Genomic DNA, 25,196 nt, shown 5'->3' on the forward strand with positions numbered 1-25,196 from the left:
GCTGAGAACCTGCATTGAATAATGAATGAATGAAGACATTGATACAGGTATAAATACCTGTCTCAATGTAGGATAGAGGAAATTGTGAAAATGTAAAGCATGGGACAGTTGTAGTCCTGACTTGAGAGGACTGAGATGATCAGGAGCTCGTGCTCCACAAGTTGTACTGAGCGGTTTTTAAGGAGTGGGAAGCTCCTTTAGATGTCTGAGATTACGAAACCTGTCTGAGCCGGTTACAATCATTGGAACGGGAAAGCCTGTTATCAAGGGTGAGGTTTGGGTTCCTGGCAGTTGTACTCCTAGCAAAGATAGAAAAGTCACAGTACAGATGCTCTCTATGTACTGTAAGAAGATAAGCCCAGGCTTGCAAAGGTTTCACTGCACATACTGGTGCAACATCCAGATGGAGATCTCTCACAGGCATGCCGAGATCCGAAGTCCCGTATACCAAAATGAGCAGCGGTGTATCAAAAACGTCATATGCAACGTCAATATCACCTAAGGATGGAGAATAAGAGGACGATGAACACTGTTAACCTTTTAGGCACAGAGTTCGGCTTTAAGATGACATTGATCTGGCTCACAGTCACTGACATTAAAGGATCAGTGCTAATAAAAGTCAGCAAAACTGAGGTATATTAGGGTTGGAGTTATAACTGTAGGTGTAACTGTACATAAAATACAGTGGACTATGTTTCAGTTCGCATGAATTAAATTATAGTAGTGATGCATTTTTTAATTTTGCATAATTTTTGTATATGTTTGCGGCACAGCTATAGTAATTGTTCTATTCTGAACCCAAGGCACGCTTCTGCGTGATCCAATTTTTCAAATGACATCAAACTTTGTGACACACTTACATATGGAAGATCTCACGTTCCATAAGGGTGACGCTTATGTGTCCTCCACATAATTCACAACACTGAAAGCAGAATGCTGTAGCATGAATTCTAGCTGCAGTGTTTGTCACTTACTATATTTCTAGTGTGCTATATTTCTACTGCGCAAAAGTTTTAGGCACTTGGGGAAAAAAGCTGTAAAGTGAGAATGCTTCTGGAAATAATGCTCTTAATTAATAAACTTCCTACAAAGCTTAGTTACCATCCATTGTCAACAACTGGTTGTCATGGTGGGATTGGCCAGGTCCCTCTCTCTGGTGGGTCTGGGGATCGAGTCCCGCTTGGGGTGCCTTGCGATGGACTGGCGTCCCGTCCTGGGTGTGTCCCCTCCCCATCCAGCCTTATGCCCTGTGTTGCCGGGTTAGGCTCTGGTTTGCCGCGATCCCACTTGGGACACCAGTTTCAGACTGTGTGTGTGTGTGTGTGTGTGTGTGTGTGTGTGTGTGTGTGTGTGTACTTTCTTGCTTTAACTGCATACAAAACCCTTACTGTAATACTGTAACTTTTTCCAAAAGGAATGCTTGGAAGTCTAAAATATGCACTTTCTCATTGACACTAAAGCAGAAGACATTAAATAACCGTCTAAAATATTTTTGTAAAACATCTAAATGCCTAAGACTTTTTGCACAGTACTGTACATCGGGACAGTCGAACAACCTTGGAGAATGGTGTGGCAGTTCAATAACTTCCTGCTCTGACGTTAAATATAATCTTATCTGTGGACCTATAATGAATATAAAAGGATAAACGCAAGTGCGGGAGGTCTCTTTAAGCTGTCACAGCGTAAGGCGGATGCTGGGAAGGGCCACAGGATGAGGATACTGTCGACACTGGTGTTTTCTGTCCTTCTGGGGCAAATAGCAAGGTGTAGAGCCCTTCCCGTGAGATCAGGCAGGAAGACGTTCAACAAGCTTCTGGTCGTCTCCTTTGACGGCTTCAGATGGGACTATGACCAAGATGCGGACACTCCAAACCTGGACAAGTTAGCGCAAGAGGGGGTGAAAGCCAAATACATCACGCCACCCATGATCACTATGACATCCCCGTCTCACTTTACCACAATTACTGGTAAGGGACTTCTTTCTCCCCCTACGGCGTGAGAGAGCTCTGCTTTCCTTTTCTTCGAAGTATGGGTTTAAGAGCTAATTTATTGAGTGCTGTAAATGTGATTTTTTTTTTTTTTTTTTTTGTTTTTACGCTTAAAAATGTAAATGGACGCAATTATAATTTGCCAAGAGAAATGAGTAGTTATCTGAAACAGAAGAGAGTATGGATGCCTGTGCTAGTACTGATATATCCGCGGTTATATTGGTGAAATGTGTGCATATCTGTCAAAGTGTGATGAGGAGAGCAGACAAATTTATGTCTAAAAAAAAAAGGTTTAAATGTTAAATGCTATTTTAATAAGGCATACAGTAGGCCAATGTACATTTTTCATTTTTCTTTGATTTTTCTCTTTATTCACTGTATTTTGACCTTTGCGAAATGCACAGATCACCTGAGAGAAATCCCCTTCCCACATTTAATGCTTTAATTTTGCCCCTTTAATGTCATGAGAAAAAGGGACATGTGCGCGCAAGGTCTGCAAACCACGGCCGATGGTTATCATCAGTAAGTGATGACCGGAATTCTGTCTCATTCGATCGTAAAAAGCTCTGCTCCAGGAAAGCAGCATCACAAAACGGAAATTCTTGCCACATAACGGACACCACTTTGGGCACTAATAGTGATACTGTTGGTTCTTATTGTTCAGTTTTTAATGCTGAGCTATTTACCCCCATAAAAATATATTTTACCGTCTTTACCACGTGTTGTGAATTAAGTCATTATTTCTAATATAACACTTGGTACGTTTGCATTTATTGTGAAAATACTGTATAAGAATAAGTTTTTTTTTTGTTTTATTGATGTACAGTAGAGAAAAAGTGCTTTAATTTTCGGTTCTGGTCAAATGTGCATCTTCAGTTTTTATTAATCATATGGTTTCTTTCATCTTTCATCTGTAATGCTTCATGACATCCTCCACAACTTGAATATGATCACCAGTTTCCTTGAATCTTATGTGCTTTATTCACAGTTTGTACGTCTGCGGTGTGTGTGATCGGGCGACCGTAGGAAATTAATGAGTGAGACTATAATAAGGAGCGAAGAGTGTCAAATGCTAGATTCGAGAGTTCACACACACACACACAGCGGTATCGTTTCAGACCAACGAGCTCTATAGACTATCATTTCCAAAAAAAGTGGCAAACTTGTGATAATGAAGTTAATGACTAGTGATGAAGTTGGTTCAAAGGTTTTAACACAATATTTGGTGATCATCTAAGATTTATCAATTGCTTTTTAAGCAATTATAGCGTTTCGCCCAAGTTGGAACGGGAACGCTGAAAACAGTAGGCTGTCTCGATCACAGCAGAAGGGTCAAAAGGTCAGTCTTATAGTCGCTGTGAACCTGAAAATGTGCTGATCAGGGCGATACCTCCTCAATCAGCATTTCAGGTACCCCATGCAGGCTGGGTGGTGACATACCGCCCCCTACTGCCTGCTGACAGACAAGGACAAGGAAGTGCAGTTAAATGTAGAGGCATTGCACTCTATCCCAGAAACACTTAAGGCTTATTTTACCTCTCCCTCAATTTATTCAAATCCCCTTTATTATTTCTTCTTTTGCTTTTATTCTTCTGACGCTACAGCAAGGAAGCCGAGGGCAGCTGACGTGCGTTCCCCCAGTTCGCATCCCAACTAACTCGCGCTCATTTCCACGCATCATGTCAACTTGCACAATGCAGGAGACCTATGTATTGATACGTTGAATGATAACCACTCCACAGGCAAGCCTCAGCCACCTGAGATGTTCACCAGGACCGATCCTGCCCATTTTCTCACCATCCCCCCAGTGGAACAAAGCCGATTTTTCCTTCTGCTGGGACTTGGAGTTACGATCTATGAATGACAGCTCTGCTTCGACCCACAACATGAGCTGGTCCACATAGTCCAGTCTCTGTAGTCTGACTGATCCTTTTCCAACTGCCCTCAACTGCCTTTAACATGAGCACTTAGTGATGACATATGTCGCATTGATGACAGCACCAGACAATTCTGATTAACACATTTCCAATGATGTGTTTAAAAAAAAAAATCTTTCTCTACTTATTTTTTTCGCCTTCACGGTTGTTATATCTAAAGGCATACAAACATGGTGTGGATTGTGCTTTGCACGTTTTTTTTTTTTTGTTGTTTTCTTTAAGGCAGATGGATTGAAGATCACGGTGTGGTCCACAATCTAATGTTCAACGCTACATCTAAACAGATGTTTTCCCACAAGGCTACACAAAATCGCTCTGAATGGTGGGATAATGGGGTCATGCCCCTCTGGATCACTGCTCAGAATCAGGTGAGCAACATCAAACCTGCAAGAAGTTGTGACACAGATGTTAAAGACATAGCTTGGGGTCATAACAAGGATACAGTTTTTTAAAAAAAAGTCACATGAACGTGGAAATTTCACGAGAGTAGTTATTTGTGGGAAAATACTTAAATATTAAGTACATTGGAATTTAATAGCTGGAAATATAACAATGTGTATTAAGTCTTTAACAAGAGAGCAAGGCTGTCATTTATCATATAAACAAAGAAACACATTTAGAAGAAAAACTTCTATAAAATTTACATGTTTCTTATACCTCCAGGGCCTAAAAACAGCATCATTTCACTACCCAGGAGGAGGAGCCAACTACAGTGGCCAGGCAGTGAATCGAGCTTTGGTTGAGTCATACACTCATCCGGACAGCAACGAAACAGAGTGGCGTGAAAACATCGACATTGTTATGGGCTGGTTTTCCCAGGAGGATTTTGACTTTGTAACCTTATACTATGGGGAACCAGACAATGTAGGGCATAGGAAAGGACCAGAGACTGTAGAGAGAAAAGAAATAATAAGGCAGATTGACCATACCATTGGATACCTGATAGAGGCCATACATAAGCATAACCTGACTCATCGTTTGAACGTTATCATCACCTCTGACCATGGTATGACCACAATCAAGAAGATTCCAGAGGTGCAGGAAATCAAGCTCTCAAATTACCTTGCTTTCTCAAAGTTGGTTGATTTTCACCTGCTTGACTATGGTGGCTTTGGAATGATTACACCCAAGCAGGGGAAAGAGGAAGAGGTGTATAACGCCCTGGTGAACGCTCACCCAAACTTGACCGTTTACCGGAAAGGGGAGATTCCCGAAAGCTTTCACCTGGCCAAGAACAGCAGGATTCAGCCCATTGTTGTCGTTGGGGATCTTGGCTTCAACATGAATTCAGTGGGTTTCTTTTGTCCTCATACCACGAGTGTAAACAAACACTAACCTCATTTTATCTGAAAATAGATACGGATGGGGAAAAAGATAATACAAAATTGCAAAAGAACAGATTTTCAGTGTGATGTTATGCATGTCCTCCCGAGACCCAGCAAAAAAGGTTTTTAGATGTGTTTCTAAGAAGTTGTTCTCTGAAATGTACATCGCTTCGGAGAAAAGTGTCTGCGAAGTGAACAAATGTTAATGTAAATGTAAATTGTCCAAGTCCCACCGCAAAAATATGATATCCTGCCAAAGTATTGAATGTTCTCTCTAAGGTGCATTTGGACTCATCACTGTTATGCATATAGTTTACAAACATACAGTACGTGTTCTAGAGTGAACAAAAATGATCGGCTTTCTCAGGTCAACATTTAATCTACACTTACATACGCAGAAATGTGTAAGTGGTCACTGTTTCACTGTTTGCAGAGATTTATCTTCTACGTGAATAAAGGCGACCATGGATTCCACAATGGAGAAATGGATATGAAGACCATCTTCCGTGCTTTTGGACCAGATTTTAAAAAAAATTACCTGGCTGAGCCTTTTGACAGTGTCAACATCTACCCACTGATGTGCAGACTCCTGGGGGTCACTCCTGCCCCCAACAATGGTTCCCTGTCATTCACAGAGGGAATGCTGGTGGACAGTTTTGATCCGGCACCTACAACCCCAGCTATTTTAGTCACAACTCCAGGTAAGAGGAGATAAAAATCGCCAGCACCGAATCCAGAAAAATACCTCAGAGCACAGTCGATGATGTCTTTTTGTGAGATTGCACCCCCTCAAAGTCTATATAACATCCTGAAAGCTTGCAAAACTACACACATCAGTATCAGATGATCAGCCTCAAACATTCTTCATCAGACTTGTCCGCAGCAACTAAACAAAATGTCAGTGTGGAAAAACTAAAAGAGAATTATCTTGACAATGTACTTGGAAATAATGTCAAGGGAATACAGTATCTATCTTCCAGATATTATCTGTACTATTTTTGGATCTTTAATGATTTGGTGTTATATTTTATTTGCAGGTGGAAATGCCAGTAGAAGCAAGATGTCTTTCATCCTTGTGGCAACCATGGTTTTCTGCATTTTTCTAATGTAACCATATACAGAGCAAGATCACAGGATGTGTAGCTGCATTTCAAACCAAACAAAAACAAGCTCAATATTAAACCACGTTTTAACTGCTACTGTTCAGAACAAATATTGTCTTGCTAAGAAGTCTTATGTGTAACATTAAATTATTTAAACCAAAAATATTTATAGTTTACATCCACAAAACTTTCAAGTCACTCATCCATGGATAGACATAAGAGACAGGTAGATGACAATTAATACTGTGAAATACTGTGTATTTTTTTTTTTACTAAATGAATCCAATAAAAGGCAAATGATGTAGCACTCTTTAGAATTTCATATTTAACATAAGTATTCTGCAAAACATTTAAGATACCCACCAAATATTTCAATTTATCTTATATGAGTGCCCAGCAATGCGTAAAGGCTTTTGCATTGTAGTGTGCTTCAGAGAATGTTTAAGCAGCCCAGTATAAATAGATTGGACCTGATACAGAAGAATAAATATCAACAAAAAGCTGTTTTTTTTTTTTTCCTCACATCCAAACTGCATGTTCACATAATCTTCAGTCCTAGCACTAAATAAACTCCAGTGTACATACCATAGTGTACAAGACAAAAAGGAAAACTGGTGAGAAAATCTATATTATTTCCAGTTTAACAGAAAAAAAAAAAATCATTGACACACAAAGAATTCAATGGTGCACAATTCAAAAGGTTTGCACTTTCAAGGATGTGATCTGACAGAGATTAAGCCCATAGTATCACTACAGGATGAACATGCTAGAACACAGTAAGAGTGATGCACTACCTGAAATAAATTTACACAATTTTTTCAGTAAGGACATTTCGAAAGCAACTCCCAATGTTTCCCCCCAAATACTGGTCTTTGTGTTAACTTACCATAAATGTGGAAAATTGCAATGAAGACATGCTTGTTTAAACATGAATTATGTGAGTAATTTAATTTATTTCCCCTATAAACACCATTTGAATAAGCACTGTCATACTAAAAAGGGACACCATAAAGCAGCTTTAAATTGTTCCAAAAACCAAATAATTTGTTTCTGTTCTTGGGCTTAACAGCATGTAAATAAGACATTAAACTACAAAACCATATAGCTGATCATGAACTTCACATTGAAGAAAAAGTGTAATTTTCATTGAGTAATTTTCAATATTTCTCTGAAGATTTCTTAGCACTCAAAGTCCAGTATATAACGAAAGAAAACCAACTTATTCAAAACCCTGAGTTACATCTCAGAGTAACTACGCATTCCAAGATAAAGAGACAATCGAGCCAGGTTATAAATCCTATACTGTATGTACATAAAAAATTGACAATATTAGTCAACTTTAAAGTGTTAAAAAATACACCTGGGAATTTAATTAACTAGCATAAGTCTCATTCTTTTGGACTGACTTAGCTAGAGAGCCAAATTCTAGCCTTTAAGACTTCATGAAAAAACCTTTATTAAGAATGAGAAAATTTGTTTAATATCAGTAGCAGTTCTGCTAACTTTCAGGGCAGATTTAAGAAAATGCTGAAATGCAGTATTTTTTCATGTTTTTTAAATGCTGAAAAATGCACCTTTTTCAGTGATATTGTTTTCTTGGAGTAACAAAAACTGACAAAAAACATCCATTTTACAGACCTGCCAACTTTGACAATTCATCTACCACAATATCAGCTTCAGTGCCTTTAAAGAGCACCATACTTCTCTTTATTCAAGTCTATAACATGTCAGTGAAAATGAACTTTCCAAGTCTTAGTGCAAGTCATCTTCTCGTCAAGCAGAAATGTGGCACTTTTCAGAACAGAAACCCAATGCAACGATATGACCACTAGCTTATAGCTGCTTTCAATGAGGCAAAACTTCTGACGAAGGAAATTAGTAAGAATGGCCTAGTTCAGGTTCTACAATCACATGTAAATATTATCTGGTGGGCTCCTTCATCTATGGAAAAGGTTAGAGTCTCTGGTGCAGAGGTCTTTCGCACTCGGTCCTTGGTCACACTGAGGAGCTCAGGCTGGTCGCCAGTAATTGGCGTGGAGGGGGCACTGGCGGGGGCGCTGCGGGTGGCCACCAAGGGAGGAACCTCATGAATCGTTATGGTGGGGGTCAACAAGCCAATCTTCTCATTGGTGGCTTCCTGAATTTTCCACTCATATTCCCTTACTTCATCCATAGACATATCTGTTCCAAGAAATTGAAACCATAAAAATGATTAAGGTAGTTCAAGTTCCAGTCTTCACTCTTTGTTGGTGTTGTCAACTAAATTAATTTAAAATTTTTTCGCAGAAGAACTTTACCCGTGTAAAGCGTAGTTAATTTTAAAATGAAAACCCTTAAAAACATACAGAATATAGTTTGATACATAGCATTTTGAGATAGAGGACAAGGACAAAGTTTGGAAAGCTCCAAAAATGTCCAAGGTGTAACTGTATGTCATATTATCCGAGGTAGTTTTTGGCTGCTGTAGGTGAAATTGCTGACACATCTGGTATGGTCAGGTAGTACGGTCAGGTACTTGTACTTTTGCTGAGATATACATCCCTTTGGAGAAAAGCATCTGCTAAATGAATAAATGTAAATGTAAATGGTAAAGACACTGATGACATTCACAGCTCAGTATAGCTGTATAGCAGGACCCAGCCAAACCCATTGTGCCACCCCGTCCGGCAGCTATCAGCATAATATTAAATGTCAACTGAACACACACTTCACATACCCTATAAATACCACACATATAAATATTTTTATAGATGAAATTATTGAAAAGAGTTATTAAAATGTACATTTTTCACACTAGGTGACAGCATTGAGCAAACAGCAAGAATAAAAAGCTGTAACATCAAAGACAAGATTTAAGTTTGTTTTGCGAGGTAATGGCCTCTGAAAGTGTCATAAAATGAATATATCCACTGGTAAGAACTCTACAAACTATCCATTACTGTCAATTTACTACTGGGGGGGGCATCATCAGTCTAATATCACAACTGAAACGTGATTACTATTATTCTTGTAGTGTTTAGCTGATGTTTTCCTCAAACCCAACTTACAATGTTAAGATGCCTACAGTACACACACACACACACACACACACACACACACACACACACACACACACACACACAGGGTGAAATCGCTTGGGTGCAGGGTTGGAAGGGGAGGGGACACACCCAGGACGGGACGCCAGTCCACCACTGGGTACCCCAAGCGGGACTCGAACCCCAGACCCACCAGAAAGCAGGACCTGCTGCCTACAGTAACTTAATAATTTATTCTGTTGAGTAATTTTTTTAATGGCGCAATCAAGGCTAAGTAAGTTGATCAAGGGTATTTGAGTAGGATGTAGGTTTTGAACCAAGCTGCTTCAAGTCTTTACACAAATGAAGTATAAATATGTAACTATTAATTTATATTTGAACTTGACATTCCAAATGTCTTATGCTATATAGAAACAAGTTAAACGAGACCCTTAAGGTCTATATAGAGTTATATTCCACCCTTTAATCTGTCAAATCTCTTACTGCTTAGTATCAAAATCTATAGAACTGCTCACCACTTAGTGTGTCAACATGTTGGACCTTTACCTTGAGTCATACTGTATCCTAGGTTAAAAAAGGCAGAGCAGTAGGATGTATTGTGAGCCATTAAAAATTCCAACAAAGTCAGAAGGAAAATGTCACCCATGTGCTCATAACTATATCAGGAAATAAAATGAAATATTGAGGAATTATTTAATCATGTGTACTGTTTAATGAGAAAGTCTAAATATTTAATATCATTGCTGTGTTCTGATTATGATGCATTTATCTAGCTTCCTGTCCATAGATTTCCCCAATTCAAAGCACAAAGCAGAAAAAACTGACCCTAATGCATTTTCTGTGCGAAAACTGTATGGCACCACTTAAGTTTGAGCTTATAATAGATTTTAAAAAAAATAAAAACTCACCATACCACTCATCCACCCATGCGAAGGCCTGCCGATGTCCCACCAACAAGATATCCCTGATTACCTACAAGAAGCACATATATCTGAATCAAAGTAATTATACCAGAACAAAGAATATTGTGTATTTCCTTACAACAGAACATACAACTTGTATATACTGAAGCTTTACATTGCTGGCATAAGGGAATTCTTTTTACTGATTCCTATAATAAGCCAAAAAGCACGGTAATATGACCTTAGTTTCAAGATATTTGTCTATGGTCTAGAAACAGACCCCTTACTAATGATAATGTGTTTGTCAGCCACACACAGAGCAAGACACAAACTGCTCGGTCTCCTGTCATTCTTGTCTCTTTCTGATTTTTACACAGTGCTACGTTTTATTTAGAAAGCACATGCAGGCCAAAGTAATGGAGAAACTTAAGTAATATCTGCCTCCCTTAAATTCTACTTTTCAGTAACTCTCACATTACCAATATTTAACATTACCCCTTCTCCAATGTGTCCTAGTAATTTTGGGTCACCTGATGGACCACTATTAACTGCTTTTAACATATGCACTGACACACAAATGATGACTAAATCTATTAAAAAAAGTTTTTTTTTAAAAAATGCTTATTTAGCAATCCATCTAGGCATTTTTAAGATAAAAAACATTCGCTGAGGATAAAAAAAGACATGCTGCAAAAATATTAAGGTCCATTTTCAGTATCTGCCTGATGCTTAACAGTACAGCTGAATAATGTATGGAGCTCAATCACAGGGTGATTGCAGAAAGAGTCAAACATAATGAGTCCCTCAATTTAGACAAGCCCAGTTCACACACATGCTGCTTTGTGCGATCAGGTTTTGCATGGGAGCCAGATTTTTTTTTTTTTTTTCGTTCCAAGTGTGCAATACCATTACACAAATGTTCAGAATAAAAGAGAACAATTTTTAATTAAAGTGAGAAGTTAGGTCCACACATTTCCTGTGGTACACTGGCCACATAACTCTAACCACTTGGCTCTGAAGAGTTCTATCAGGGAGCGAAGAACTCTGGTCTGCTAAGCAGATCATAATGACAAAGACTGTATTTAAAATGAACTCAAAGCCCACATGCAGCCCTGGTACAAAATAGTCAGGTTATCCATTCTAATCTATTGCCATACTGTTGAAGGTCTTGTGGTGACTCTCAGCTCACTGAACAGGATGAAGCATGGAATGGGTTTCATTCATCAGCACCCTCTTATTTTGTGTTCCAGAAGAGTTCAGATTAAAGCCCTTTTTCCCCCTCATTGTAAGCATGTACATGTAAGAAATGTTCTCAAAGAAATAGTCAAGGCTTTTTGTTTCAAACTGATAACACGCTAGTAATGAGACTAAATCACATGAAGAATTGGAGATTCTTAGATAGTGGGAAAAGAAACTGAGTTTCCCCATTGTAAATACCTCTTAGTTTTCAGTTTCCAAACCCACTTTGTCACCTTATAGTCAAGAGATTTTCAGTTTCATTAATATATTTTTATACTGAAATGTCATGAAATGTTTATACTGTCTGTGCTGTGGAAGTTCCTGTCACCAAGATGAATTCCTTGTATGTGTAAACATACTTGGCAATAAAAAGCTCATTCATTCATTCATTCATTCATTCATTCATTCATTCAAAAATTCAGTACTGTGCTAGAAAAATGGCTGCTGGAAGAGTGCGTAAGGTGTAACATAGAGTAAAGGTATAACATTCAACTAATAACTTTTTTATTTCTGCAAACAGAACTGAGAATCTGTTCTGTGTATAGATGGCAGTAAAATCACAACGACTGTCAAACTCATATTGTGTTTGGGTGCATTTTATTCACTTCCACAGCTCTTACAGCATCTGTCCAGTGTTGAGTGCTGGATGATCAATTTTAAAAATGGTGTACCCGAATTGTGGGGTGAACTTGTTTACAATTGAAATTGAACAGGAATTTGTGGAGATGGCCGTTTTCAGAATAGCTCAAAGTTAATTCATCAATTCACCCATTTGATTATCCTCTTGTCTTGGTAAGGGTCACAGGGGTCTGGAGACTAGGCTACAATCATTGGGTGCAAGGCAGAGAGGACACACCCTGGATGGGATGCCAGTCCATTGTGGAGTATTGCAGTTAATAAAAATATTAAAATAAAAATCTTTCATTTCTATTTATTCATTATAGCTATAGCCAAGATTTTTACTAAGCTTAATCTATATGTAAATCAAGGGACATATGTATTACTAAGCATTTATTAGTTATGCTGTAGTGGTAAAAGTGACTTTGAAGTCATAAAGAACTTAATATGCTTTGAATCCCAATTATGTTAAGTAAATTATGGAGCAATTGTCTTCTGATGAATATTGCAAGCAATAACAACAGTATCTTGACTGAATCTTTTGAAATACTGAATTAATTCAAGTAATCTTTCTATACTTTCAGGATATTCGTGCCATGCAGCCTTAAAATGCCAGAAGTCATTTAAACCAAGTTAACTAACAATTTGTTTAACAAGCAGTACCTTGTGAACAAATTGTTCCACCCTTGTCTGAAGGCCCCAAACCTCAAATTTGACTGCAACCAGTTTATATGAGCACATAACAGGCTTGCTGCATTCCCTCCAGCCCTCCTTCAGAGGTCCACGCCCTGTCTTAGCTGAAGAAAAACACCGGAGGTCCTGCAAGGAGGAGAATTAGTTAAACACAGACACAATTCACCCCTTTTAGCAATTGTTTAAAAGCATCCACAAATTCAGTTTTTCTTTTTTGTTTATTACACTTTTTTTGATGTATGCACCTAATGTAGTGACCGGATACCAGAATGCCTTTCATGTTGTTTTAACCTCCTTTTAGTGTGGAATGAGTGTTTTTATAAAAGCATGCCTGAAAGCTGAAAGTTTGAAATAATGCTTGAAGATGGAAATAAGCCATTGTGAGCCTGGTCAAAATTTTCTGGATAGGTATTACAAGGTAAGGCTCTTTTTAAACCTTCAAAGCTTTTAGTAGACACCCTGGTGCTCTCACACATGGAATAGAGCAAACCCACTCCAGGCAGTTTCAATCAAACTCATTCAAATGATCTAGGACTCTCCTGCTACTCTTCTCCATCTCCAGCTGCCATTGTGCCATTCCTGTCCTTGTGTCCATTATGTGGCAGATGAACAGCCATCGCCATCAGTATCAAATTCCTAGACCTCAGACACATGAGCAGAATACTGTACGAAAATGGAAGTGCATATAATCACCCCTTATGTGTAGTGTTTTTCCATTTTCAGGAAGTCTAGTCTAATGATATAGATTTTATTAATTATGCACTATTCTTCTTATTGCTTGATAAAGAAACATTTTTTAAAGGAATACTGCTATATTGTTTCATTTTTTCTTTATTGGCACAGCCTTTATTTGCGATTACATTTCCTGAAACACTGGATCTGTATACTATTAGTGACACATATTGCTCAAGCTTTTCATGAAACGTAGATAAAACTACTGGAAATTTGAGATTTGAAAAAAAAAAATCCTTGAGATAACTGTCACTTGTTCTGCCTTAGAATATAATAAAAATACCTTCTGCACAACATAAGAAACAAAATAAACCGGATCATAGCACACTACCTCTGAGGTTTTGTAATGCCGTTCTGGGACATCATCGTATGCTATGTCCAGGAAGCACACCTCTATGTCACAGGCTTTTTTGTCCATGCCAAAGATCTTAGGAACAAATTTAAAAAAATACCATGATTAATAATATAATACGCCTCTCAACATTACAATAGTAATTTTGCATGGTTGGAGGCCACCTGCCAATATCAATGAAACAATACATAATTCCATTTTGACTTACATTGTCACTGGTTCCACAGTTGTTTTCATATTTTGTTTCAATATGTATTGAAAATTTAGGTAAAAAAGAACACTGAAACAGAAAAAATACAGAAAACAAACTTAAAGTTTGAATGACTTTAAGACATGCCAGATACCAACTGTTCATCTGAAATTTCTAACTGTAAAAAGTTCCTATAATGTCTTCATAGTTTGTATGTTTGTGTATTTATAGTCTGTCCATGCATGTACATAAGTGCAATTACGCTGCAGACCCGATATAATGCGGGTGACAGGGTCCAAACTTTCCTGCCGCGTTATGAGTCCGTGTTGTGACGAGTTTCCACCTTTGAGTGGAAGACAGTTTAACTCTAGTTTGCTGCCGAGAGAAGATTATCGTAAGTAAAAGCAACTGTTCACACACGAGTGTGAGCAAAAATAAGTGATACTGAGAAAATGATGCTTGGTGGCTCACTTTGCCAATTAGTCACATCTGCAAAACAATGCTGAACGAGTCAAGTGGCATTGTTTTGTAGCAAGATAGCAAAGCTCAAATGATCGGGGAAAACAAAAGGGTTTTCGCAACATTTTTGCCTTGACGGTCTTTGCAAATTAGTATCCCAACATGAGCAATTTAAAGCCGCACTGCTCTGGAGCAGGAGAGCAAAGTTACACCAAAAGATCACGGAAATGAAAGGCTTCACAACATAAGTGACAAAAACAAAGATGTACTAGACATTGTTCAAAAGGTTTTTTTCACAAAATTTCTACTTTTTTTCTCACTGTAGGTCTGTGTTGTACTAATCGCTATATTGCATAACTTTACCTTTTGACTTTTGGAACTTTGTTCAGGAACCACTCAGATGTGAAAACATGTAGAAAGGAATTGATCCTAAAAAATTTAGGATCTAACCTCTGACCGCATTATATGCCATCCCGCATTGTATCGAGTCGCATTATATCGGGTGTACAGTATATTTAAAGACAGTACAGTATAAAAATGTACAATGTTCTAGTGAGTTTGTTCAGGTAACAAATATTTCTGTATTTTCAAACTAAAGAAAAAACATTATATCAGTTAAAAAAAAAAAAAAAACATTAAGACTTACTGTGTACTCTGGAATCAATGATTGTGCATGAAAGGAGAAGAAAAACATACCAGTAAGTTATTTGCAAGCCTTCTAATAAAGGAATGAACTGAAAAAGAGACATACCTGAACATTGATTAATGCCTTATATAAATTCTATTATATATATATATTACACACACATGCAAAATTTGTGTGATTACATGAATTTATACAAATTCTTTATTAAAATGTGTACTTTTATTACCTGTTATTGTGTATGGGTAGTAATTCCAGGCCTTTTCAGTTATGTAAAAAAAGCGAGGTACAACAGCACGAGCCCAGCTTGGAAGTTTACTACAAAACACAAAGAAATTAAGATGAGTGGGGGGAAAAAAATCATGTACAACTCAGTACTTTGTCTGTATTTGTTGTTATTTCTTTTTAAATAAAAATAAAATCTAATAAACACTATTTAATTTTTTAAATTTAATTAAATCTAGTAGCATCCAGGAAAGAATTATTTTTCTGCTCATTATTGCTCACCAAAGCATGATTTCAATGGTGATGGAAGGGTAGAGTAAAGCTGTTACTAAGAATAGACTCTCGTTCATTGAAATGGTCTATAAATAGAATGACCTATTGATTTAGACAGCTAAATGAGTTCCTCGCAGGCGTAGTAGGAATGCGTCATCAATTAATGACCACAGAAAGGCTGCACCTCAAAAACACGATGCGTAACGTTGACCACGATATTGACGTTAACTTGGGATTTCAGTTGACTCATTAACATTCAAGTGGCATCACTCTGTGTACCCATGAGGACAGTGTACATTACAATTTTTGGTGGGAAAAAACAATTCTTTTTTACAGTTAGCATGAAAATGTACATCTACAGCAAGTCTGATGTATTTGGTGTCATTCAATATATCCTCAGTCATTGTAGGAACTAAACTAACTTTCTGCTGTTCCTGCAAACACTAAAAACACTTTTGCTTATATTTTATACCCAAATGTTAACGGATCCAGACAATGTAAACAGTGATGAGAGAAAGTACACCCTATTTCAATACAACTGTCTCATATATTAGGACATTATTAAGCAGGAAGCCTCACCTTGAGAGATGAACCCTCTTCTCTGTAAACTGGCCTTCTCCATGCACAGGGTCAATGTGTGCTTCGTTAGACACCACCTCTACTCCTTCCCCTTTGTCGCTCTCCTCATGACTGTGTTTGCTTATGGTATACAGCTGACCGATCCTGTACTATAGAGAGAAGCACCAAGAGAAATGTACCACCAAAAAAAAAAAAAACCTCACCTTCAGCATTCCTTTAATATTTCTGATAAGTAGACAAGTACACCAGTACAACTGAATACATAAGTTGCCAATAAATATGCCAGTTATAAATAAGAAAATTTGGTTTATTTCCCCTTAGAACTCAAGGTAAGGGCTGAAATAGTGCATAATTCAAATTATATGCTGTATTTATAAGTCTTCACTCAAAGCATTTTAAGCATATATTCGTTTTTTACATTGCAATATACAGTAATCAGCAATAACTGAAAAAAATTTCATGACAGTCATCTTTACATAAATTTTAATGAAACGGACACCCTTAACAACCTCTCTTGACAATTGCTAAGAAAAACTAAAACATCAGGAGAACCTAACTCTGGTTATAAGCATTTCCACTATGAAAAAATAACTGATTCATTCTTTGAAATTAGATACACATCTCATTCATCCAAATGAAAACTACCATGGGACTAGCTAAAGAGAAATACGAAATATAATAATATAAATAATAAATAGAGATACGGGGTGGCAAAGAGCCTGGGTAGTGAAAGAGGACGTGGGTTCGATCCCTGCTCAGTCTCTGTGGAGTTTGCGTCTTCTCCCCATGTCTGTGTGGGTTTCCTCCCACAGTCCAAAGACATGCTGTTCAGGTTCACCCGTAGTGTGTGAGTGACAGAGAGAGTGTGTTCCACTGATGTATGGATGAGTGACCCACTGTAAGTAGTGTATCTAGCAGTGTAAGTCATCTTGGTGAATACGGTGTGTGAGCTGATAACTCTACATAGAGTTCACTGGAAGTTGCTTTGGAGAAAAGTGTCTGCTAAATAAATAAATGTAATAGAACAAAATTTTGACACAAAGGGGACAGGATTTAGAAACAGGTGCCTTAGTAACGGAGTGCTGTGTCACAGATTAAATTCTACTACCAGCATGATATTAGGCATTCAAAAACAAACATCAACAATAAAAGAAATATAAGTGAAATGCTGGGCAGATGTGAATATATCACCAACTGGTCTAAACTTGATAGACCTGGAGGAGTGTGAGGCTGTGAACATAGGTGTGAGGCTGAAGACGGGGGGGTTGGCAGCATACATTGCTGGGGTTAAAAGGGTAGGGCCACCTTTTGGAAGTTAGTGACTGGAAGTACAAGAGAAGTACAACACACAATGACATGGGAATCCACAAGGTATTTGTTAAGGGTCAGGCGAGGATGTCAGAAGCTATTTCAAAATCTAAAGAAGAAAAACTTGCTCAATAGACCTCCTGTTAGAGGTAATATTCTTATGCTTTCTCTCTCGCTCATGCACACACACACACACACCATTGAGCTCCCTCCAGCAACTCAGTCTCCAGCTCAGCCCCTGACGTCACACAGATGTCAAAGTGGGATAAAAATAGCAGCAGTGCAGCAGCAGTTAAAGATTTGCTGTCGAGGGAGTGAGGGAATAATGAGGAGGCGGAAGGGCTGCAGTCATTGATTATGCATAAAACATACAGTACAGCCCTGATATAAAAAAATTAACCTCATACTGTGAGATGTGCTCTCGAGGTTTTTAACTTCTTTTTGCCGACTAGACTATGCATTCTGCATACCAAGTGCATAACGTAATAGCATCAGTGGAGAAAAAGCCATTACAAACACTATACTATATTTCGAATAATAGTCCCATGAATGAACAAGTCTTCTATATATTACACAAGCACGTCTCCAAAAACAAAAAAAAGTTGCAAGAAAATGAAACTGACACACCTTAATATAAAGGTCCATTTTCCAGTTTTTGTACTTTTTACACTTATTCATTTAGCTGATGCGCTTGATGATTTGTCCATTTATGTAGTAATTTTACTGCAACAATTCAGGGTAAGTGCATTGCTCAAAGCTACTATAGCTGGAGATGGGATTCAAACCTGGAGCCTGTGGGTCCACAGAGAGCAGGGCTAACTACTATACTACCTGAAGATTTAGATGGTGATATGGTGGTGCAGCAGGTAACACTGTGGCCTCACAGCACCTGGTCTGTTTAGATATGGGTTCATATACAGCTCATTCTGTGTGGAGTTTCCATGTTGTCCCCAATGTCTCTGTTGGTTTCCTTCCACAGTCCAAAAATATACATATGTTCCAGCTTGAATGGTAACTTAATTGCCCATAGATGAATATATGTGGCTGGCATCTCATTCAAGGTGTAAGCACCCCCCACCCCAGCCCAGCCAAGAACTCAGTGATTCCAGGATACGCTCCTGAGCACTGCAACTTTGACAGGGACAAGAGGCCAATGAAAGTGAGTGACATGAAGAGTTATATGTTCTCATCTAAGACATGAGTTCACAAACAGGGAAAAATAAATGATATACATTCACTACTGCAAGTTTCTATAGCAAAGACATTTAATTCACTCTACACAAAACCGGTAAAGTTTTGCTAACTTTTTTGCAGTTAAGCTATATTCATTCTGTATTTTTCTCTCATTCATAATTAATACGTTGATCAAATCACTTATTTTTTGTGTTATCTATTTAATTTCAATTCTAATCTATTCAATTTCAAAAACCGATTTGCCCAAGCAGGGTCACATGATCCAGACCCTCTACCAAGAGGTTCATCCTGGACATGACTCCAGTCCATCAGCCACTTAGACACACTACAGGCAATTTAACCAGTTCACCTGAACCGTGTGTCTATGGACTGTAGGAGGAAACACCAATACAGGGAAAGCCTAAAAGGAAACTCCTTATATTAATCACTAATCTTGCACACACAATGACTTCAGAGCCATTTGTTGTTACTGTTAAGTACTTTCAAAGTGATGTAGAGAGTCTTGACCAGACAACTCGGGGGTACCAGTTGACAAACTAAAAAGATCATATTGGAATTGTGGAGGCAGCACTTCTGAAAAATACATCAACTCCATACAAGTAGAGGAACTAGGCTGGGTTTTCATCAGTAACAATGCTGTAGCTGTGAGGCAACAACACCGCTTGGTCAGACACTGTACCACCCTTAAAAACATGTACCTTAAAAGGGAAGCACACATCACTGAGAAGAGAAAAGAAAAAAAAATTGAAGAGTTTTCTGAGATCACAAAAAAATGCAAAAATGGAGAAGATGCAATAGAAGATGCAATAGAAGATGCTAAGACAGAGATTTTATTTTGGCTCCTAATTAAGTTCCACAAAGCAACATATGAATCACAATACATAATGTCAAGATTCACAAGATGCAATGGAAAGCAATCTGTGTACTCCTATTGTACACATCTGAGATAGAAAAATGGCAATTGTTTCATACACTGTGGCCTCGGCTTCTACTACACTCCCTGGAACAGGCACACCATGTGTGAATACACGGAAAGTGCTCTACTCACCACCCAAATATTACCGCAAAAAGGCAATGTACACATTTGGAAGCTATCATTTGTTCATTGCATTACAGCACACGCCTGCAAAAGTGTACATTCATGTGCATCTCTGACCATACAGGTACACAATGAGGCATTCACACATGTTCTGACTTGAGTCTCAAGAATGCCACCACTGTACAAGTGATGTACTCTATTTTTATAACATGCCCTATGATGAAGGACACTTTTTTTTTTTTTACTTTCACACTTTCATTTGTCTGGGTTTCTCTTCAAGTTCACCATATTTACTAACTGTTTACTAATTATCTGATACAGCAGACCAAGGTAACCGGGGGTGGGCTTTTGTTCAAAGAAACCTTACCATATCCCCACAATATACATATTAGCTCAGTTGGAAACAAGAATGTACTGAACAATGTGATGGCTTTATCACCAATTTCCACTGTCAGTCAAAGAAAACAAAAATCATTTCCAAACAATAAAAAAAGATCAAATAAATACAAACAAGCAATATAATATCTTACCTCCTCCACACTCAGAGGCATGCAGATTCGATATTCTTTAAGTAACATGGCATATGAAAAATTGAGGCAGTATCGCAGGGCAGAAAATATGGTCCAGGTTCTAAGCAGCACTATGAGGAAAAGTCAGTCTTGATAACACTTCTCTTGCAGGTCTACAGAGAGGAGAGAGGATCAATAAATAATATCAAACTAAAAGGTTACAACCTTCATAACACAACTCATATATCCTTCATAAAACTTTGGGAATTAAAGTAAAAAGTTTTAAAACTGTATACCATAACTGAAATATGCATATTACTTAAAATGATCTAATATTTTCCTCTTAAACCATTAAAGACTCTTTCCTTAGCTCAAGGAAAGAGCCCAAAAAAGATTTATGACCACTACAAATAAAGGAGAGCAGCAAACACTGGGTAACATTTGACTTTTTTGTAAAATGGCACCTGTGGTCAATATCTAAGCTTATGTATATTGTAAAAAGAGAACATTGATTGAAGAAAGATATACACCTAAGGGCCTAAGGGGGTTAATTCATTCAGTGAAATCAGCCAATTAGGAAAATTCTTGCTGTGTGAGGACCAAATTAACATTATTTCTTATGGGTTAAAAAATGGTTTGTAGATGGAAAAACATGTCAAGTAAAATTAATTATAAAACCAAAATAAAATGTATTTTTATGGACAACAATGACACTAATTTTATAAAGAGAACTGTATAATATTTGTAACAAAAATTATTTCTTGCTTGTATTTCAATGGTATACTTTCAAACAATCATTCTTTCATTGTCAGCAACTGCTTGTCCAACGCTGGATTGCAGTGGTCCGAATTCTACCTCAGAAGCACAGGATGTCAGACACGGTACACTGGAGAGAGACATTCTGATCATTTGATTCATGTACGTTCGTAATCTAAATGTTACCAAGAACACCTATCTCACTCTGCAAAGCAGATACTGTTAATTTGATTGTGAGATTAAGGCTTTATTAAGGTTTATAGGTAATTCTGATAAGAACTCAAAGACCCCAGGTTCAAATCTCATGTCCTGCTGTAGGTTCTTACCCTCAATTGATATAAATTATTTAGCAGTATTAAAGATTAAAATAATAAAGAGAAAAGCATCAATGAATGAATGAATGAAATTAATGAAAATCTTCTGTTTCTATTATGATATTAGATAGACATTAATCAGTGGCTGAGTTGTCAATATGGCAGGGTGTTGTTCTGTTATGGTTTCCTTTCCATAACTGTCTCCCTACATACTTAAATAAACTCACTGAATTCCATAATTTTCTTAAATGTTCTCATGAGTGCTTATATTTACTTTGCTGCTGTTGTGTGGAAGGTCTACTGATGTTGATGAGACAAGAGTTGTGTTGTCTAGGAATCAGCAATGTAGAGTCGAGTGCATATAGGTATGGCTGTAATATGACCAAATAACCAGCAGAAATGTCTCTGTACTGGATTTATAAGCCAACTATATGGATAAAAGGGTATATACTGCCTTAAGCTGTTCTAGCCAAGTGAGGGATGAGTGAAACAATGAAATTTAACATAAAAAGATGCAAAAACACTGGGAAGGGGAGAGATATTTTTCTCAGTGTATTTACTCTTCTATGAAGAATTTTACATTTGAAGCTTATATATTTCATTTTGAGGGGCAGAAAATTTATACTTGTTGTCTCAATGTTTTGCATGGATTTCCCACAGTCCAGTGACAAGCAACTGGATACGTGGGTATGTAAATAAGATCCCTCGAAGGCTCGGGGGGCTTCGCAAGCTGAGCTCCAGTTGCAGGTAAAAACTAAATTCCCCACACTGTGTTTGTATATGTGAATGCGTGTAGCTACCCTACAATGGACTGACACCCTATGGTTCCAGGATACGCTCCAGACTGGTGAAATCCATCACTGGAAACAAGCGGTTATCGATAGTGATTGAGTGAGTGAATTTAAAGTAATACATAATGTGAAGCAAGATTCCCCCCCCCCCAACCCTATTGAACTTTAAGTGTTTCACTGATTTTGTTGTAACTAAGGTCTTAAATTACACCTGATCAAGTTAATCACAACAGCACTATAAGCAGGAAGAAGAATCATCGTAAAATTAATATAAGCAACTTGTGCTGAAGGAATACCTGTAATAATGAAAAGACTAAAATGAGTTTTCTTGAAAAGTAGTGATTACTTCTACTAATCAGTCGATAAGGACGGTTATGTAGTCTAGTCCTCTGCTTTTCTCAAAAGTTTTAGTGATTAATGGGGGAAAAAAAAAAAACAATTCTGTACCAATTTATTCTGATTTGCTTACATTTACATTTACTCATTTAGCAGACGCTTTGTCCAAAGCGACGTACATCTCAGCAAAAGCACAATTTATGCATTACATTGAGAAAAGGAGACATAGCTGCAGAAATGAAAGTCTCAAGCAAACCTAGTTTGTTGTTCCCTACCACTTGTTACACTGAGGTTCATCCTTCAAGTAGGTGCATAAGACAGACAAATCCCAATACTCACACCATTTTTTTTTCTTTATTAAATATTATATATAATTTATTAAATATTATAAGATACACAAATGAGCAGGATAGATCAATAGGTGTATACTTGTACACCTCCAACTCCATTTTACAGAAGTCCTTCACCTACATGTTGTATTCAGTGAGGTTTGAAGGGTGCACCTCTTTACCAAATTACAGGTGTAACAAGGAATTAAGACCTTAATTGCAACAAAGACCACTATACTTAGGGAATCCACCAGGGCAAGGATTGAAACCGCCTTTTCTCAAGTACACAATAATGAAACTAGGCATGGGCTGAGCTGCTCAAGTCCAGCTTACTTGGGTTCCACTGAATAGCTTTATGTTATAAAGTTATATGCTAGGGTTCTTTAATATGCATTCAAGACTAGGCACATCAAATCATTTCACATGTATGTGTGCATAAATGTTTTTTATAACAATCCAGCAGGTTGATTAAAAACATGACCCATCATGTAGGGCCATCCCTGCAGCCAAATTAGGTGGGTTGGGCTGTAGCCCCACATGTATTCTGTACAGTATTGATAACTCATTCACAAGTTCCTTTTCATAAAGCATTTTTTCAGAGTGTGTCAGAGGAATGAGTGTTATGATCAGCCTGCAAACATATTCAGTTTTATGCTGTAGAGCAACAAAAAAAAATTATATTGCAGATTTACATCTGTTTAACCTTAACAGATGTTAAAGTAAAAGCAGACCACATTAGATCACGAAGGATAAATGATAGAGGAGATGCTCACTCAAAAGCTGACGCAGTTCATGACCATTGAACAGGAAAGTTTCAATAAAATGTTGACCCAGTATATGCTAGAAAATATCTAACTGAACATTACCTTGCCAGCCATTTGTCGACCTGTGTGGAATCCAAGTCCCCACAGGGATTTAAAAAAAAAAAAAAAATAGAATTCAGGACAATAAAAGCTGCAGACTAAAACCAAAATAATACAGTAATTCAGTTTTATCTTGTTTCTTAAAATTTAAGGCAGAAGTGCTAGTAGTAAGGTAAAAACAAAAACCTTCAATACTAGGCACTGATTGAAATTGAACTAGATTACTATTCATTATTCAGATAAGGACTTGTTTTTATAGAATAATCATTAAATTTAATTAAAATCAAAGCAGACTCCTGTCACTTGCTTCGAGTTCTGAGTGTGTGGACCCAAACCCTAACCCCTTCATACATACTTCGTGCTGTACTCCATACCCATAGTAGCCCAGTAGTACTACTCAAAAATCATCGATGCGCAAAAACAGTGCACGAGAATACAGAAAATGTATTTTCTCCTCAACTGCAATATGAGTGAATGAAACACTGGGTATTAAGGAAACTTACGTGTTACGCGTACAGAACAGAACCCGAGGCGAATCTTTATGATCCGGCTGCTAACGGAGTAAAGTAATAACCCGCTGCCGAAAAAACGCCTCACAGTCAGAGGCGGCCGCTGTTGGTATTTCAGTCAGTCCATTAATCCCTTCCGTCTCTCTGTTTATTCACACGGCTTCTCTGTTAACAAAATAGGTGGCGATGCAAGTCTGAGCCTCCCATACTAGAATGTGCCATACGAGATCCGTCGGAACCGCAATGATGAATGTCGCTTTGCTGTATATTCAATTTTGTATTCTCAGAAGCGACACACACTCAGCTGCCAAATCGAAAAGTAAAAGGAAAAGTTTAGGTTTCGAAGTTTCTCCCGCAAACAACGACGGTTAATTCCAACATAAACGCGTGGGCTTGTTCTTCATCGGTGTGCGTTAAGCAATGCGTGCTTCCAGCTACTCGCCTCACCGTCCCGGTGCGGTCACGCGCTCGCAGGCGCCAAAAGGTGCCTCGTCTTAAGGACGCGGAGAGGGCGTGATACGTCACGTGCCGCTACTTCATAGGTCACCCGCGGCTCGAGCCCGGCTCGCGAAGCCCCCCGAGCCTTCGAGGCGTCTTATTTACGCACCCAGTTCCTGCTGACGTACACGCATGAAAGAGTGTGGTAATAGCGGTCCGGCCGAATACTGATGCATCGTAGTCGCTTTCAGATGGCAGCGGTCGCTTCTGACGAACCAAAACCGTCAAACCACCAGTTTCTCGAAAACGCAGCGCCTCAGAAACTGACATAAAACATTAGTTTTTTTTTTTTCTTTAATTATTTTAAAATATGTCATATGTGGAAACATACATACGTCACAGGCAAAAAATGAAGATCAGAGGAAAGTTTATTTTTTGTGATTCCGAGTTAGTTCTTTTAGCAGAAATGATTCCGATTTCTCGGTAACAACTGTTGTCAACAGCCTCTAGGAAAACT

General features: G+C 38.0%; 2 protein-coding genes across 4 annotated transcripts; one reads left to right on the forward strand and one right to left on the reverse strand.

The window, feature by feature from the left end:
• The first annotated feature begins 1,711 nt into the window (after positions 1-1,711).
• LOC108926457 (ectonucleotide pyrophosphatase/phosphodiesterase family member 7) lies at positions 1,712-6,361 on the forward strand. The gene is made up of 5 exons (XM_029246967.1): positions 1,712-1,967; positions 4,148-4,293; positions 4,589-5,215; positions 5,684-5,903; positions 6,288-6,361. The coding sequence occupies exons 1-5, from the start codon at positions 1,712-1,714 to the stop codon at positions 6,359-6,361; spliced, it is 1,323 nt and encodes a 440-aa protein (XP_029102800.1).
• A 1,280-nt stretch (positions 6,362-7,641) lies between these two features.
• On the reverse strand, positions 7,642-24,770 carry LOC108926149 (cytoplasmic phosphatidylinositol transfer protein 1-like). 3 transcript variants are annotated; one of them, XM_018738692.2, is made up of 11 exons: positions 24,236-24,748; positions 23,736-23,755; positions 20,365-20,516; positions 16,294-16,442; positions 15,446-15,534; positions 15,220-15,227; positions 14,133-14,204; positions 13,904-13,999; positions 12,811-12,966; positions 10,297-10,360; positions 7,642-8,534 (listed from the first exon to the last, which is right to left on the reverse strand). In XM_018738692.2, exons 3-11 carry the CDS (start codon positions 20,410-20,412, stop codon positions 8,248-8,250), a joined length of 969 nt encoding a protein of 322 aa, XP_018594208.2. In that variant the 5' UTR covers positions 20,413-20,516; positions 23,736-23,755; positions 24,236-24,748; the 3' UTR covers positions 7,642-8,247. The 3 variants fall into 3 exon arrangements, with proteins under 3 accessions (XP_018594208.2, XP_018594218.2, XP_018594198.2); XM_018738702.2 differs by lacking the exon at positions 23,736-23,755 and having other exon boundaries at positions 24,689-24,770; XM_018738682.2 differs by lacking the exon at positions 23,736-23,755.
• Positions 24,771-25,196: the final 426 nt, after the last annotated feature.

This window comes from Scleropages formosus, chromosome 20, assembly GCF_900964775.1.
Source record: "Scleropages formosus chromosome 20, fSclFor1.1, whole genome shotgun sequence".
NCBI lineage: Eukaryota > Metazoa > Chordata > Actinopteri > Osteoglossiformes > Osteoglossidae > Scleropages > Scleropages formosus.